This window comes from Gambusia affinis, linkage group LG16 (assembly GCF_019740435.1).
Source record: "Gambusia affinis linkage group LG16, SWU_Gaff_1.0, whole genome shotgun sequence".
In the NCBI taxonomy this organism is placed as follows: Eukaryota; Metazoa; Chordata; class Actinopteri; order Cyprinodontiformes; family Poeciliidae; genus Gambusia; species Gambusia affinis.
The window spans coordinates 14,063,488-14,081,379 of record NC_057883.1 but is presented as its reverse complement, the minus strand read 5'-3'; the positions used below and the strand labels follow the sequence as shown (position 1 = coordinate 14,081,379).

General features: G+C 37.0%; 2 protein-coding genes across 3 annotated transcripts in view; one reads left to right on the top strand and one right to left on the bottom strand.

Annotated features, from left to right (window-relative positions):
* The first annotated feature begins 318 nt into the window (after nt 1–318).
* LOC122845652 lies at nt 319–6,310 on the top strand. Its single transcript, XM_044141963.1, has 6 exons — nt 319–444; nt 2,235–3,211; nt 3,299–3,432; nt 3,504–3,604; nt 4,583–4,679; nt 4,927–6,310. The coding sequence occupies exons 2-6, from the start codon at nt 2,237–2,239 to the stop codon at nt 5,054–5,056; spliced, it is 1,437 nt and encodes a 478-aa protein (XP_043997898.1). The 5' UTR covers nt 319–444; nt 2,235–2,236; the 3' UTR covers nt 5,057–6,310.
* Nucleotides 6,311–8,027: 1,717 nt separating this feature from the next.
* The window catches only part of fndc5a (fibronectin type III domain containing 5a), a 28,867-nt gene continuing 19,002 nt past the window's right edge, over nt 8,028–17,892 (bottom strand). The window contains exons 4-6 of one of the 2 annotated variants that reach the window (XR_006373097.1): nt 11,198–11,287; nt 10,904–11,103; nt 8,028–9,878 (exon numbers count right to left, since the gene is read on the bottom strand). Coding sequence is in view for 1 of the 2 variants with exons in the window: in XM_044141964.1 (XP_043997899.1) it covers nt 9,825–9,878; nt 10,970–11,103; nt 11,198–11,287 (278 nt within the window). In the remaining variant the exon portion in view is untranslated. The remainder of the gene's footprint in view (nt 9,879–10,903; nt 11,104–11,197; nt 11,288–17,892) is intronic. The other variant, XM_044141964.1, reaches the window with a different exon arrangement.

Genomic DNA, 17,892 nt, shown 5'->3' with positions numbered 1-17,892 from the left:
AGAAGCTTGTGGATACGTAAAACGTTTCAAACAAATCATGCAGTTTAAAGACCGCTACCAAGTAAGCCTACTGAGTAAATGTGTGTATACTTCTGATTTGAAGACATTTCTCTGTTATATTCTGTCTGTTTTAGTGGCAGACAGAATATCTGCCACTGAGATATTAGTGGCAGGAGTTTTTTATGATTTAACTTTAAACAGCAAAAAATAATTATAATGACAAGCATAATGATAATAAATGTAGACTGTATAAATAACAAGAAAAAGAAACAAAACAAAACAAAACCAAAAAAAGGTGTAACCTGTAACCTTTAACCTTCGCGTGATCATTCTCATGTAAACACCTGTGCTGGTGTCAGTGTCAGAAAGCTAACAGGAGCGGGCAGAGTTGAGCAGTAGGTCGCACTTTTGTCTGCTTGGTTTTCTAAAAATAATAAGAAAAAGGTAAGTTAATTTCATACCAGGGGTGTTATATTTCAATGTTTGTCTTTTCCAGTTCAGCTCAATCGTAAGTTTGCAGCTGAGTGTTTTGAATTTGTTAAAGACGATAACGTAAGTTAGCTTCTGTAGCTGAAGCTATGCTAGAACTGATGCTAGCTCAAAATAACCGCCAACAGGGAATTTTGGCACAGGGGATAAATAGCATTTACTTACAGTTTCCTTTATCTGCGTGAGATAAAATGGAATGGGCTTTGCACATATACAGATTTTGAAATTAAAGTTTTGCTTGCTTTTTCGCCTGAATTCTTTCACGATTTAAGCTATTTTTAGCGAAGAAACGGTCTTGTTTTATGGAGGGAACTTTTCACCTTAAGGTGGGAGCCTCAAAAAGACCTTGTTGTCTTCAATAAAACTGCGCTTGTTTTAATTTTAATATATCTTAAGTGAAAATACCTGTTTGTGGAACTTATAGCAGTTCGTAGTGTTTTGTTTCAAATCCGCTGAGATACTAAATTTACCTACTACTTTAAGCGTCTAAATTTAAATATTTTTTATACTTTACTCATGTTGTTCTTGTATTTAATTGTTACTTTTAGAAAAATATTGAACATTTTGTTTAGTAGCCGTCGTTGTAGTTTTGTCTAATTTGATTTCTACATTCTTTGTTTCCAAAATGCAAAACGTTCTTATAATATTTCAGTCTTTTTTTAAAATAAATCCCCAAGCGTTAATGGTCCTTTTAAAATTTTGTTAACCTTACAATTTGTAACATTTTCTTTTAAATGTCTATGGAATATATCAATCGCATTAGGCTATGTGTTACGAATTATGGAAAATTAAAGAAGCGTCATTACAAACACTACAAAAGGTATCTGAGAGATCAGCTAATGGCTCTTTAGGCACCATCATGCTGCTACAGTACTATTTCCTGTGTATTTTTCATGAATATAGCTGAAGAAATGAGAGCAGTTCTATGACCATGAACAAAGTCTCTACATGTCTTATTTAGATATTCTTTGTTCTGTTTTATTTGAAATAAGAAGTACTTTCTTATGTTTGGGAACCTGTTAATCCCACAAGTCATCCTGAAGTGGGAAAAACAAAATACTTTAATAACAAAGCATTTATCAGTAAAGCAATTTGGATGAAACTATAGTAAATAAAGTTCCTTTGCAAATCAGTGTGCATGTGCTTATTTCTGTGTAGCCTCCCCTGATATTTTCATGTTAATGGAGAGAGTTTTCTCAATCTTATTAAAAAAACAACAAACTAAACTAAATGCTAAGAGCTATATGCCCTTTTATTGCTGACAGATTAAATGAATAAATGAAAGGCGTGCTCAGTATTTATCTTGCATACATCCAAAATAAGACTAACTTTATTTTGTTGTATTTGGTGCTTCACCTGGGGACTTAGAAATCAGGAGGAATGCGGTGTAATTTTTTTCTGTTTTAGGTTGATTCCTCCCAATTAAGTAAGTTTGACAAATATCTCTCTTGAGGTACTCTGGTATTGTGAGGGAAATCTTTTATTTGGTAGGAAATGCAAAGGCTGTAAACAGATTTCAGTTAATAGAAAAGTGGTTGTGTTGACTCACTGCAGGACCAAATGGCATAAGTCAGAATAATTGACTTGTATTGTTGGCGCTGGGAGAGAGTACATTGTGTCCTTCTGTGCTAATATAGCCTGGCATGAATTTGATTTGACAGTCTGCATTCTTTATACAGTTTTTATTTTTTGTAAGATGTTTAAGAAAACTGTAGATATTTAATGTGTTTTCCTTTTCTTAACAGACATGGACAATGACTCAAATGCAAACACAATATTCAGTCGCCAAAATCCACCAAATACGAACCACCTGAAGCCTCTTTCTGTCTATTCCCGGATGGTCATGTGTGACCAACAGAAAGGTCCGCGTTCCCCAATAGAGCCTTCTAATCCTTTCGTCAACTTCAAAATTAAAATAGCTAATGACTCTGGGAGAAAAAGGAAATTGGGGGATAGTGGCACAATCAATGACTACAACAGTCCATGTAAAAAGCAGAGTAGTTCCAATGCTCTGTCCCCAGATCTTGGCTGCTTTATGGACTACTCCAGTCCTCTTACTAGGAACAATTCACTATCCCCCTTTGCAGCCCCGTACCCTGTGCTTAAAGAAGAAACTCCTGCTAAGAGAGAAATTAAAGAAACGTTGAGCTCCAGGCTGGATTTGGAGCATGTTCAGTGTGGGTGCTCCAAAGAGGAGGTAGAGAAGACTGAGAAGATCGTCAAAAACATGTCATCTGTGTTTGACAATGACGTTGATGACATCTTATGCCTCGATCCACCAAAACTGGAGATGGTAGAACCAACCATTAAGGAGGAAAAACCTGACGCTGGCCTTGTGGAGGATGACAGAGGATACGTTTCCTCCGTCTTGCGTTCAGAAGAATGCAAGACAGAACATCCACCAGAGCAGCTGGGGCACGAGCAAGCTTTAACATGTGGTCCGCACTTTTCTTTTTTAATTAAGGACAGTAGCGAGACTGTGAGTGGACCACTGCTGGGGACTGTTAAGTGTGATGGAAGCTTTTTAGAGGGAGAAGATGAGGTTTTTAATATTGGACAGCCAATATTTGAGTCCTCTGTATGCCAGCCATCTGCTGAAGTAGAGCAGAAGAGTGGGCTGTCAGAAGCTCTTAAGATGCCTGTAAACATATCCCAGACCTACAACTCTGGAGACTTCACTGTGGACACTTTATATGAAACCACATTGCCCTTACAGGTGCAGGTAAGTTGCCTCAGCTGTTCTAGTATATAAAGATCAGTTCCTTTCGTTCTGTAGTATTCACTCTAATGATCTTTGCTGTCCTTTAAGGTGAAATCAAAAGTGGTGGTTCCAGGTCAGAGCGATTGGACCAGCAAACCATCATCCTCTACCCAATCAGAACAGAAAACGAGCTCTGCAGACAAAAAGAGGGATAAAACTGTCAAGCGTGGAAGGGGTCAAAGGTAGTTCAGTATCTAAACTGACCTCTAGATGGAGCTGTGACTTTCATGTACATGTATTTCTGTTTTTTTAGACCCAAAATCCTTGACAACACTATGGAATGGGAACATCATAAAAGTCAGTACATATTTTCTGTCAAAAGCCACATGACTGAAAATCCAGGTAGAGCTCAAGGTAAGAAACTATTCCCAGAGAAGGGAAGAAATTCCATTTCAGACCTCTTAGTTGTCTGCATTGGTGAAAAAGACATCTGCTTTACTAGAGCTCCTACTGCTTTAACAATGTTCAACTCAGGATAAATGTTTATCCACAGTAAAATATCAAATGTTTACAGGAACAGAGAACATCAGTTGTTGGGATCATTTGAATGTTTCTGTCAATGTGCTGTTTCATTTCTAAAGATATTAAAAGATCTCAGTTTGTTCTTACTGTAACCTGAGAGACCCAATATTCATACATGTTATGGTGTTTCCTCTGCAGGACCATTTTCACACTTACCAGTTTTATGAAGCTATTCATTTTCCTGTGTTGCTCCCACTGGTGGAAGAAAATTAGATTAACAGGGACAATGTGGAGCTAACATGGATAATACAAATTGCAATAATAATACAAATTATGATTAAAAAGTACTGAAAAATAGTTTTCATGGAACCAGCAGTAGGAAAGAAATTTATACAAGTACTAACCGCAACAATAATTTGTCATAGGTAATTGATTCTTGAAGTCTGGTTGGTCAGGCACTTGTTTTTTGTTTTTTTTATTTAACACTGTTTTATGCTTTCTCCATTTGTGTAAAATTAAAGCCATGGAAATGGTTCTGAAGTCCCCTCCCGGCTGATAGATTAGTATAACTTTTTTCCCAGTCTGTTTATGGACTAGTGGAAATGAACCGAGCTTCCCAAAAAGTTTGGTTATTCAGTTAATTCACATTTTAATAAGTAAAGCGGAGGCTTTTTTCTTTCTTTCCCACAGCTAGCGTGATCATGTTTTTCAGTTCATGAATAAAATTCATAATTTAGGCACTATTTTGTATTTTTTCAGATTGTTTATGAAATAGAAGTTGGTTGACAATCTGAAACATTTTAGTCTGTCAAACAACATGCATAACAACACTATAATTCATGATCTGCAAAATTCCTCTTTGTTCTGAAGGACCCATGACTGAACTTCTGGACTTGATGACGCATGTTGCCGGTCAGACAGGCTCTAATGGCTCTCAGTGGCAGCACCCCTCGGACCTCACATGCAGGTATGCACATCTTTTGCTTGAAATACACCGGATTGATCTGTGATTTGAGGTTATGTCACATTATTAAGAAAACTTAGAAGGTGGACAAGAACCCAAATAGACAGATCTGTAGTTTCTATGTTGTTCACAATCACTTTTAAAAACCTGTTGAGTTGCCTATAAAAACTTCTGCCTAGATGCGATATTGCAGCGACTTTACGTACATTTCCTCAGTAATAGACATATTTAAGATGCTGCTGTTTTTCAGAAATTACCAGAAACGCTTTGGGAACGAAACACCAACCATGACCCTGAGTGAATGGCAGGCAAAGAATAATACTCACCATAGGCGCTTTTCCAAAGTCCCCAAAATTTTCGAAAGAAGCCCCTATCCTTGAATGTGTACTAAAAGAATAACCACGTTGTATTTGCTCTACTCTTTATAAATCTGTATTGTATTTTATTAGACTATATATCAATGTTAGCACTGTTTCTTTTTTCTTGATTTTGTTGCATGTAATCTTGTGTGTTGGCTTTAAATGTTGCCTTTGTTTTTCTTAATATTTTGCATGCACTTTGTTTTAAGAGATTTGGATGTTATTAATGGTAAAGATTTATCTTGTGTGTTTCCAGAAAATAGGTGGACCTACATATATACATATATGTGTTATATATATACACTTTTTTTTACTAGAATTGAAACAACCATAGTTTAATACTCTTTTCATCTGTTGCTTATGATTTAAAGGATCAATCCTCTGATCCTTTAAATCATTAGGAACAGTTTTGTGTGTCGTTTTGTTTGGCAGGGAGACCAGTAATGATGTTTGGCCTGCTCAGTTCATGTAGCAGCTCTGGCTTTGTGTGATTGTCAGCTTCATTCCTCCTACAGTAGTATCTGAGCGCTCTGCAGGTGGATGCTGACAATTTTGACGTGTGAATCTTATCAGTATGGGTGTCCTGCACTGAATAATCTATGCTGTTTAAGTTGAGACTTGTGCAGCCATTTACAGTAATGCAGTGTATTTCCTTCCCTGTTTATGAGCAGGATCACTGCAGCAAAAGAGTTGTTGTTGCTCTGGCATGCCATACAGTTGTACAGCTGTGTTTAGGGTGTCCAAAACAGGGGGAAAATATACATAATACTACGAATTGTGTTACTTTAAAACTCAGTCTGGTTCTAATGTTGAGAAATTGATTTCACAAGTTTACTTACCTTTTCTATTACAAGTTGCTGACTTTTCTATAACTTGATGAGCCAGAAATCAGGTTAGCTGGGGGTTCTGATTTTGGATGATTTTCTTAAAGATTTAATTATTCTTCTATTTCAGAGAAAATCTTTAGTTTTATTTAAAGTTTTGTAAACCTGTTAGCCTTAAAAAAAAAAGAAAAAAAAAAGTGAGTCACAGTCGTGAGTTTCTTACCCAGAAAGATTGCGTGCACCAAATTAAGAGCTCATTAAAACCTTTTTTGATTGGAAAATATTATTATTTTATTTTATTTAAGCATTTACAAGTAAGCATACACCATTGTCTTCATAACTGAAGTGTAAAGATTGTGCATAATAGTTCAACCATGCTAGCCCTCGTGACCGCTGTACAATGATCATAAGTATGAAAGCACTAATAAAGCAGTTCATTTTTTTTCTAAAACATGCTTTTGATTCTCATTCCTGTGTTTTTAAAAAAAAAAACAAACACAACCCATGGGACAAAATCCACTGTCATTTTTGACAAAGTTTTTCATCACAGTCTTCTACTGTTACCAAACACATTTTAAATACAGTTCACTTATCGAATGCCACACTGAAACTAAACCTTCTGTGGTTTGACCCCCAAAGGGCTCGGTTGGAATGTTGCTTTCTTACAGTCGTTAACGTTTGTGGAGTGGTTAAGGAACAGAAATGTGTGCGCTATAAATTCTTGACATGTTCACAATCTGCTTAAAAATGGAGGATCTTTTGAGTCATTTATGGGACAGTCCACAATTACATCAAATGAAAACAAATCAGTAAAGCGATAAAATAGTTTACTTTGATTCAACTAGAAATGTTTATTTTTTTGACTTAAATTGCCAGGTTAGTAAGATCAGTGGGTCAAAGCTGACATCCAAATTTAGTAGTGTCAGTTCACAAGCATTATGTCTAATATAGTATGTTTCAACCAGGCATGCTAACAATGGTGAAAAGTTATCATTGGGGAAAGAAAAGCCCCAAACGGGTCTCATAACTTTAATGGCAATTATTTTTACCAACCCTCTGAGTCGGGATGTTTCTTTGTATGTTTCCATGATTCATTTCAGAAAGTTTCCTCCACAGTCTGGAAACTTTATCGTGTCATTTAAAGATTTAATATATAGTCTTGTCTGTCTATTCATGCATTTCTCTCTTTTCATTTTTTGTCTTGTTTTAAAATTCAATCTTCCTTGCTGAAGAGATACTTGCCATAAGCTCATCATGAACCTTTGAATTTGTCAATTCATTTTTCCTTGTTTCCATATTTTGTCATTTCCTATTCAGTATAGCTTGTCCACTGGTGTAAAAGTAAGTAATTTTAGTCTTGAATCTGTAAAAATGCATCTCAACATGAAGAAAGAGGAAAATTGTTGTTTTGAATTAGTCATTCATCAGGATTGACAGGGAAAATAAAATTGATTTCATTTTTCTACATTTAAGGAAGTTTGTCTTAAGAAAATAGGATGGTGTAACACAAAGATTTGTCTTCAAACACCTTCCACCTTGTAACTTTACGCAAAGTTGGACAGTTTCAAAAAAGCATTTCTTACAACATCCATCAAATTCAATCAATAAAATTTGAATATTTACACAAAAGGTTAAACTATACACTGAAGTTGACTGCATTTATAGGAAATGTGCTCCTTTAAAAAAAGTTGAGACTGTCTGTAAGTAGTCGTGGTATATTGGTCATAATAATAACTAATGCTGGTAAATAAGTCAAAGTGAACATCCGAGTGTCTGTTACTGTGTGAATGAGCTTTGAGTCGTGTTAAGTTTGCTGTGAAGTGCTGTTGTGGCTGCAGAGCACCCAGAAGTTTGACAAACGCTAAATGAGTTTAATTAAATGGAAAGTACCAATGAGCCTGACTTTAAAATCACACTCTGATATCAGCCTCTGCTCACTGGAGGAGCACGGTCTTGAACTTTTTCTCCTTTTTTTCCCCCTAAGAGCTGTGCCAAAGATGCAAGAGTGAGAGTCAGATAATGGTGATAAAAGCCTGCCATTAAATTAGTCATCGTTCTGTCCGCTCCACTCAACTGTAACCTTCACCGATCTCCATTTTCTTTGTGCTCAAGACTGAAGGGGCTTGAGTGTTTGTCATGTTTTGGACTATTTGCAGCCCATTTTCTGATTTATACATGCCAGAGCTTTTTCTTTTTCAGTACTCGCTCCTACCAACTCCTCCTTTGGAACATAAAAGGCATAATGACATAAATAAAAATCAAATAAAAAATAAAATAAATAAAAATTCAAAATAGTAGTTGAAGTCTTTTTTTTTTCTTCTTTTTTTGAAAAATGCTTTTCATAAAACTGAACAGTTTTGACATAAATGTGATCTAGCTTCCCTACAAATCAAGACATTTACATCAGCCTTTTTCCACAAAGCCTCTCTAGACTGACTGTACTAAATAAGTAATTTAAAATATATTTACATATTAGATACTTGTCAATTTCTCCAAACCACATGTTATGTTTCCCTTAACTTTGCACAAACATTTAAATACTGGGTGAAAGGTAAATATAATGCCACAAAAGTGAGATACAAAGCCAAACATCTTATAAGTTATGGGATACAATTATTGTTAAGGCAGTACTACTGAGTGTAAATCAGCCCTCAAATACATCATGTATGCGCTTACCACAATAGCTATTCTCATTACCATGGACTTTAGACACATGTTCGTAGTAATAATAATTCAAAAAGTCTTGAAAGAAGCCCTTCTGTCTCGACAACTGTTCAGGATGCCGTAAAGAAGTCTCAGGGTTCCCCAGTTGGGCCCGATTTAAAAAAAAAAAGAAAAAAAAATTTCCATGCTTGCCAAGAGAAATATTTTTATTTATTTATTTATTTTTAATAGGGCTGAAAAGGCGTTTTTGAGGATCACTTAAAAATGATACCCAAGGTTTATTCCAGCATATTTGAACATCCAGTTTGTTACGACATGCTGACAGTTTTCCTTTGTCAGAGGATCCAGAGTTCAAGTTCTGACTTCCTCCGTTTCCTCTGAGGGGCTGTTATTGCTGATTGAAGGGATCTCTTCTGCTCAGACGTCTGTAGAGTCCAGCCCCATTTATAGTTAATTAATTAGATGAATGAACTCCATTAGGGGAGTTCTGCTGCTCACAAAAATGACGTGAAATCCATCACGCTCAAAAAGAAAGACACCAGGAGGTACTAAAGGGCTCGTTGAGGGAGAGGAATGTTACATTTTAGAAGTCTATAATAAAAAAGACGAGAGAAATTACAGGCCAGACTTGAAGAACTATGCCATATGTATGAGTTAATGACAGTGAGTGATTTTAGTCGACTGATCCCTCTAAAGCTGCTCTGGTGACATTGCAGCCTGTACTGGAAATGGCTCTTTTGTTACCCGGGGAAAGTCTGGATTCCCTGAGGGGGGAATACAAATGTACCAGAACAGCAAAGAGTCTCTGCACTTGTAGATTTACTGAAAAAGCCCAAACAGATACCAAAACATCAAACATATTGGGTAAGCACATGAAGAAATAAGCGTTAAAAGAAGCTTAAAGTACCACCCAGAAAAGTTAAGTACAAATTCTTCTGGTGACGGTTTCTGGCTCTGTTTGATCAGCCTTGGTCCCTGGGGTTGGTTCATCTGCAGTCTCTCCACAACACTGATAACCGTGACCCCAGTGTACTGTCACTGAGCACAGACCTGCTGCTGAACTCTTCCTGCAGTCTTCCTGCTCTCCTAGAAAATGAGGCCAAACTCAGCCTCATTCCGCCACGTCCTCTGGAGTCCCTGCAGCTTCACCCTCCACACCAGAACCGGTGTTGAAGAAGAGAAAGCGGCGCCTGCACGCCTAGAGTCCCTCTGTCCCAGCGTCATCTTGACAGCTGATAGACCTAGAAGGGGCTCGTTGTTTGCATGAAGTCTTCTGAGTAAAGAAAAAGACTTAACGGCAGTCACACCTCAATGATGTTGACAGATGGCAACCTGTTGTTGTCGTTCTTGGGGAACTGTTGGAGGGGAAAAAAGAAACGTAAAGACTCTGTAAAAAAGAAACTTTAATGAGCATGAGCATGCCTCTGAGAATTTGCTTGGATCAGTAGTTTTCTGCACAGATGAGTGTGATATGGGGCTCTGCAATGTTCCAAGCAGGACAGTGCAAAGGTTTAATATCGCAGCTAAAATCTGCATGTTTTGCTTTCAAGAGGCCAGACTTTCTCACAACTGGGTTTAGTGGCCAAAATACCTGAGATCTGAGATTTTTGGTTTTATGCTAGTCTCTGCTTAAAAGCAAAAGGTAAAAGTGTCTCTTGTATGAATGATCCTATTTTTGTTAATTCACATATTATGTGGATTTTAAAAATTATTGAACTGGAAGTATTGTTTAATGTCTTAGTCTCTTGAGAATGCAGTTTTGTGGAATTGGGATATATTTTTGAAGCTGTCATGTGAGAACAGTTCTAATTAGTTTCATCTTCCAGGATAGATTATTACCTTCTTGGTCTTTCTGTACTCTGACCAATGTAATAATGTAGAATCCATCCTTACTATTGGCTGTGTAGCACAATATGGCCTTCTTGTGATTTGTTGATCAAACCTCCGGGGTTTTGGACTCTCCTTACTTTATTGAATTTAAAATGAAGATTGTTTGATGGAGAGGAAGGAATTGCTCCAGATTTGTCTCCAAAGAGTTTGATCCTGAAAGTTATTTCTTACTCAATTGTATTTAAGCACAGTTTTAAACTCATATTCATCAGCAGTTCCCCAAACAATCTGAGGATATTTCAGTTTTTTCTTTGGTTGCTTATGCACAAAAAATATTACAAGAAAGTCTGACTCTTTGGAAATGATGCATGACTCAACACTTTGTTACAGTATTAGAAATCGTGACTAAAGTCCTGTTGGAGCAGAATGACTGTAGTCATACACAAAATGTCACCATGCTCAAGCAGCAATGCGCTGATGCTGAGATGATACTGAATAAAAGCTAATGACGTGTCGGAAAATAAGTGGAGAAGTGGCCGGGACCATTCACCTGGCCAGCGTCGCTGAGAGGGGAGGCACCCTGGGAGAGGAGAAGGAGCAGAGGGGTGGGTTATACCTTACTGCGCAGCAGCCCCCCCGTCGGGTGTTCAGGAGTGCTGCACTCCGAGGAGGTTTTGGCTTTGTCCTTGTTGTTGTTGGGCTCATTGTCTTTGATTATGTCATATTGACGACAGAAGAGGGCAATCACACCTGAAGGGAGAAAACAAGTGGAGCTCCTGTTGATCCATTTATTTTTAGGAAGCAGTGATGGTGGATTTGGGTTATTAAATAAGCCTGTTCTCACCTGCCCACATGATGAGTACGACCACAATGATGATGAGCTCTCCAGCCCTCATCTGAGTCGCCTGACCCACCTCCTCCATGGTCACTTCGTCTGGAAAGGTCAAGAGGGAGAAGGTCATTGGCTATAAAAACTAAAATTAATTTCCTACAGTAACAAATGGGGATTTCTCATTAATCATTTTAATAACTTAGAAGATTTGCTTTAGGTACTCTATTCATTAAAAGAGCCAAGGTCACCTTATTTGGGTCTAGAATAAAAGTAACTCCAAGTCTTCTTTTATTATTGACATATTCATTAATATTCTCCTCACTATAATAAATTTTCTATACATCTTGACGCGCCACCATTGTTATCACCAGTGTCTGCCTATCATGTACTTTAATAAGCCAAGATTTATTAAATTAGTAGAGTAATGGGAGGGAGAGTTCAGAATAATCATGGGTATTGATGATTTTGTTTAATAATATAGATAATTGTGATATTACAGATATTGGTCGCAATAATTTTCTCTCAATTTATATCATTTAGAATGATGTGGGAAAAAATGTTACGATTCTTGAAGTAAAAAAGAAAAGTGAAATAATGTGAGGGTAAAAACAGGTTTTGACTGTAATCAAGAGTGTGTGAACGCTCTGCTTTATCAGGAAAAGTTTTGAAATTTTATACAAATATTTCAAAACAAAGATGAAATTCTTTTCACTTAATTTTTTTCAAATTCATGGCAACTTTGTCATTTTATGTTTATTTTCCTTGAAAACCTTGACTGCAGTATTATTATTTGGAATGCTGAAACAAAAGGTTACGATTAAGTACAGATCTGATAACATTTTAAGTTGGATGTTTTAATCGTATTCCTGGTATATCGGCACATTTAAAACTTCAGAACATCAATGATATTTGAGTTCACATTATTCTAAAGTATACAGAGGAGTGATATAGACTAGCAAAACTCTTAAGATTTATGTTCTTTAGCCTATTAGTATAGAGAAGCTTCAGTCACTCTCATTGAGCCTGCCAGCTTCTCATAAACTTCAGAGTGGTATTTCTTGTCTTCAAGCTCCTGTTCTCTGCAGGGATTTTTCCAAGAGTTTTCTCTCTCTGCAGCTTCAAAAAGTGTCACAGCACACTGCTGTGGAGCCGCTGCTGACACTGAACTGCTCGACTGTCATTTAGTCCAATTGGGGTTTCATTGACAGACTTTTCCCACAGCTCCTGTTCAAGGCCTGTATTTGTACTCAAGCAGGCTTTTTGAACATTTTTGCAAAATATGTGAGAAAATTACAGATTTTTTTTTTTTAATGTAAAGATTTTGTAGTCGACTTTTTCCCAAAAATGTTTCTTGCGTTCAGTAAATCGTCTCCTGTTCTCTTCTTTAAGGGCAGCGGAATATAGCCCAGGCTTAAAACAGTGATGATTTTCTATTGATTTACACACAAATTCAGTGACAAAAAGCCTTTTTTCCATGCACTGTTGTGTGACCTGAAGTTTACTGTGACACACAGAGCTTTCCATCCTTTTATACAACAGCAGCGGGTGACATTTGGTGCGCCCCGTGTGCAGGATCCCCATGCTCCAGTGGCTTTTAGCAGCAAGCAATTCTACCAATCGATTGGTCTCACAACAGCCCCTGATGCTTTCAGCTAGCTGACCAAACTGGACTGACTGGTCGCCTGGAACACCTGACAGAAGCCTGTTTGCTGCTGGGTTTTTTTTTTATATGTGTATATATCAGTCTTGAATGGCAATCAATATCCTTCTTTTAAAGAAATGGCTAACATTTTTGGAAACAATTATTTTTTTGAAGGTCACAGCAGATGTTTTTCCCTCTTATGGTAATTCTACTTGTAGAAGAAAATTAAACCGGTTAATACTTGAAAATGAAACAAAAATAATCACAAGAAAACGTTGAATCACTTTGACTTTCCTGACTCTGCATGTATGTGAAAGCCTTGGAGAATATTTGTGTAGATTAGTTAGTTATGTATTCAACAAATCCAGCCTTTAAGTTTCTAGATGTGCAAGGCAGAAAGGAAGAGATATAGCGATCTTTCAATTAAAATCTTAATAAAATACACAGATGTTTGAGGGTTGCAATGTGATAAAATGTAAAAAAAAAGAAGTTAAAATTCAACTTTGAACTTCAAATCACTGTTTGAAGTTATTTTTAACTTGTTTTAACTTCGCTCAAGATAAAATTAGTAAATTTTACCTTCTTGTTTTCATGATAAATAGAAATTGTTTGTACAGCTGAATTTAAGCTTAAATCCCTTAAATCCCTTGGTTTCTCTTTTTTTGTGTGTTGGCAGTTTTGCTAATTTGTCTCTAATGCAGATGAGCTGAGAGGCGTTTAATTGGCAAACATCTGAAAACATTTATGAAGACAAAGTCTTCGAGCCGTTACAAAGTGAAAGTGATGGAAGTCCTTTGTGACGAAGGAAAAGCTCTACTCCATCATGTTTTGTATTTTTTTAACCCAGTACCACAGAGAGAAGCTTCACATTTATTAGATCCAAGGAGACCAATCAGCCTTGTTTGCAGTCTGTGCATTCTCCACATCTGGCATCTGATTTGAGCAATATTCCTGTCTTTCTCTTAACTCATTGCCACATCTTTTTGCATTGAGTGCATGTTATGCTGGCTTCTTTTCAACCCAGTTTTTTGTTCTTTTGAGCTTGTCTATCTCAATCCCATGATGAAAAAAGGACAGTAATCTGGCATTTCAGGCTCATCCTTTGCTCCTTTTTCTCAGATCAGTGAGATATGGGAGAACAGTAAGGCTGCACAGCTGAACGCGAACTGTGAAAATCTCTTTTTATTCCTCAGGATGTTCACCCAGCATGTCTAGACAACAGCTGCACTGAGATCTGCTCCCATTCTGTAGACTGCACCACTGTCTGCTAACAAACTCTTTTTATGTCAGATTTACAGCACTGTTTGCTTTTCATGTTCTTAAATCTGTTCCAGTATTAATCATATGTCTGAGTGATCTATAGAAATGTTGCAAACGGAGGTGTTGTAAATGTAAAAGAAACAAAATAAGATTATTCTGAGACATATTAGTGCAGCAGTTTTTATTATACAACGTGTACCTTTCCAGGTTTTTGTGATAGAAAAAATAAATCGATCAGACTTTTCCTACTTTTAATGTGATATATCAAGTAATTTTTAAATAAAAACAAATATTTACATAATATATAATTATAAAATATTCAATATATGCTATTAGTGAGGAGAGGAGCATTAAAAATCCACAGTAGTATTCAAACATGACACAATAAATAATTAGAGAGAATATCACACAATTACAGCTTTACCGAAACTGGATTTTTCTCTATATTCTGGTGAAAAAGTGAGGCTGAAATTTTTCATGGAGGCTGCCAAGAGATCAAAAGCTACACAGGTTCTGGTTGGTACTGGGTGTGTTCACATTGCACCGAGTGTCCCATGTGTTCCACTTAAGTCTGGCCTAAAGAGGACTGGAATCTGTTCTTTCCTACAAAAAAACCCTCCAGATCCGACCTCAGTCTTTCAAACCTTGTGGAACAATGTGTCACTGTCTCATCAAACCAAACTCAAACTCTTGGACACAATTACAAAACGTGCCAGAATTAACAAAAGAGTGGATACATGAGAACTGGCGACCTGTCCAGGGTGAACCCTGCCTCTTGCCCAGAACGTAGCTGGAGATAGGCACCAGCAACCCTCCTGACCCCATTAGGGACGAAGGGTGAATAGAAAATGGATGGATGAATGGATACATGAGAGGTTTTGAATAGCCAGGTCAAAGTTCAGGACTAAATCTTATGAAGGTTGCTGACGAGAGATGAGATCAAAATCCGATAGATTTGAGAACCTTTGCGAAGCCAGAGTGGGAAAATGACATCAAAGGGTAGAAAATGTTTTGAAATAATTTAGCATAGTTTAATGATTTCCCTCCAAATATCTGTCTTCTCAACAAGGGAGTACGGACTTCTTATATTTACTACAAATCTAGAAACCTAGACAGTCCGTTAACTGCTTTTTAGTTTGAGTTTTTGCATCTAAACATTTCTTCTCCTACTCACATTTGTGTTGGAACTGAGTTGAATTTGATCAGCGTCTCAGTCATTTGTAAAACAAGCATCGCTTTGAATGCTACTGTAGCAAGAACTTCCTGTGAATTGAATTACAAGATATTTACTCAGAGAAAAGCTGCTCATCTGCCACAGCAAAATGCTTCTCTGTTCTAACCCAGTCGAGTTAATTAAACAGACATCCTTGAAAAAGCACTGCGAATGAAAAAGAGGACGACTGGTGCTGTGCCAAACCGCGAAGAGTTGGTCTCTGAGGATGCTCAATCTTTGATGATAGGAAAAGGTGCGGAAGAGGAAATCTTTTTCATTTCCCAGTGAACAGGGGCTCGGTGTGCGCATCGAAACACTTCATTTGTTTTAAACTGCAAGCAGCGATAACCTGAAGAGACAGTCCAGTTTGGTGAAAATTTTACTTAATCCTGAAAGTAGGTTTTCAATATTTTTAGAAAATAAGTGCATATTTCTTTGTTTTCTTTCACTGTAATTTTATTTTACTGCAACAGTGTTTGCTAATAGTTCAAACGTTTGACCGATGGATGAGTATATATAAGGAAGTCATTCAATTTATGGCAAAAAGTCACCGAGTTTGACTCACTGCTGGGCTTAACAGTTTCCTATCTACATTATTTCTCTATACTATCACTAAAGATGGTCTTCCACAGGCCTTCACTCTTTACTTTATATGTGCTTTATTTGCTTCTCTTATAATCTTTTATAATACTTTAAACATATCTTTCTATAACTTTTTTGAAGATTATATTTACTTTCTTATTATGTTTAGATATGTAATTTAATAATGTTGCTTTTGCGAGGGTTTCTAGATAGTTACTAATTTATTTTGCCAGTAAAGTATTGTTTTACTATTATCGATTATGATTTTTTAAAAAAAATCTTCATTAGAAGAGTATAGTTCCTCCTAAATATGTTTCAACAGTATTGAAATATTAGAGATCATTGAGCATTATTCATGGTCACGGCCAGCCTGAGCCTCCATAGGGCCCTAAGCGAAATTTGGTTATGGGGCCCTTTAGATCTGCTAACAATGTGGAGTGGCTGCAATCAGCAGTCCGATCATTAGATCATCCACACACCTGCTATATAGTTATTGCATCTCTGGCAGTACTGTTTACATTATATACATGCATAATATAGGATGAATTTATTGGCCAACTGATTTATCGACCAATTGATTTCTGGGCACTGATTTCCTTAATTTTGGCCAATACTTACAAGTGAAGTCCATCTTATCTTTGCCAGCAAAGGTTTAAAAATCACCCTCTGTCCTCTTCTGCTCTACAGTGAGAGGTTTGACTGACAGACCGCCCCACCAGGTCAGGTCTGAACGTTTACAGTAAACAATATTCACCCAGCTGTTGCCAACTCAGTGACTTTCTTGCTATATTTAGCAACATTTCAGGCAAAAAAAAAAATCATATCAGCCAAAATCAAAATCGGCAGGTCAGGCTATTTAAAGACCGGTAACCAGGGATCGGCCAGAAACCTGCAATCGGTGCAGCCGACATTCTTTGATTAAATAAATTTCTCTTAAACGTTACTCCAATAGCTAAAAATGTCATTTATTCCAGGTGAGTCTTTCTCCCTTGGACGTTTGGATGCGCTCTGCACGGCAGCTTGTTACCGGGGAAACGTGCGGTACCTACCGCAGCCACCAATTAATTTTTTTCTTTTTATCAATAAAATAATCATTTCTACATACATAATCAAATATCTATTATTGTAAAAACAAATCAGTTCATATTGAAATAGTGTGTTTTTGATATTATAATGACAGAAATTATTACTAAAAAAAAAAAAAAAAATCAGCTCCACTGAGGGGGTCCCACAGTGGTCCTGAGGCCCTAAGCGGCTGCTTAGTTTGCTTATGCCTTGGGCCGGCCCTGTTCATGGTACTGAAATTCAGTTTGACATTTTAGTATCACGTGATCCCAAGTGCTCAATGACTTTGACAAAGTCACATTTATTTTCTTTTTGTATGACGTCTTTATATCTGAAATTTTAAAACATATTATGAATAATATATTCTGATGTTTTATGTATGCTTCTTCGATTGCCGTGGAGTGTTATATGTTCATTAGAAGTTAAGAGTTCTAAATAAATTACGTTATTCGCGTTAAAAGTGTTTTTGTGTTTCGGTTTAAAATAAAAAACAAACCAAAAAAAACATTTCTGTCCATTTATGTGAACTATTTAGTGTTCGGAGTGACAAAAGCAACAACATGTAATTACATAATGTTGTAAAAAGATCCAATTAAAAAAGTGTTTGCTTGTGTTTTGCGCGGTGATTGATCTCACTAAATTCCTCCCTGCTGCATAAATAACACTCAGACATCGTATTCAGTATTAATTAGGTCTTGGTGGTCGCCAGTGCATCTCTTCAGTGTTCATCACTGATTGTTTTTATGTTCTACATGTTTTCTGGCAGCCCACTTCCAGCCTCAGCAGAAGTTCAGACTCCCTCTGGCTCCAAACAGTGCGGAGCATCGCGGCAGCTCATATGAGAGAAGAGTGTGAATGAGCGGGGGGACAGATAGAGCAATGGCTCAGCCAAAAGCACATCGATTCTCCACCCCTTACAGCTTCCTTACTACCTCCTCCGTCTGT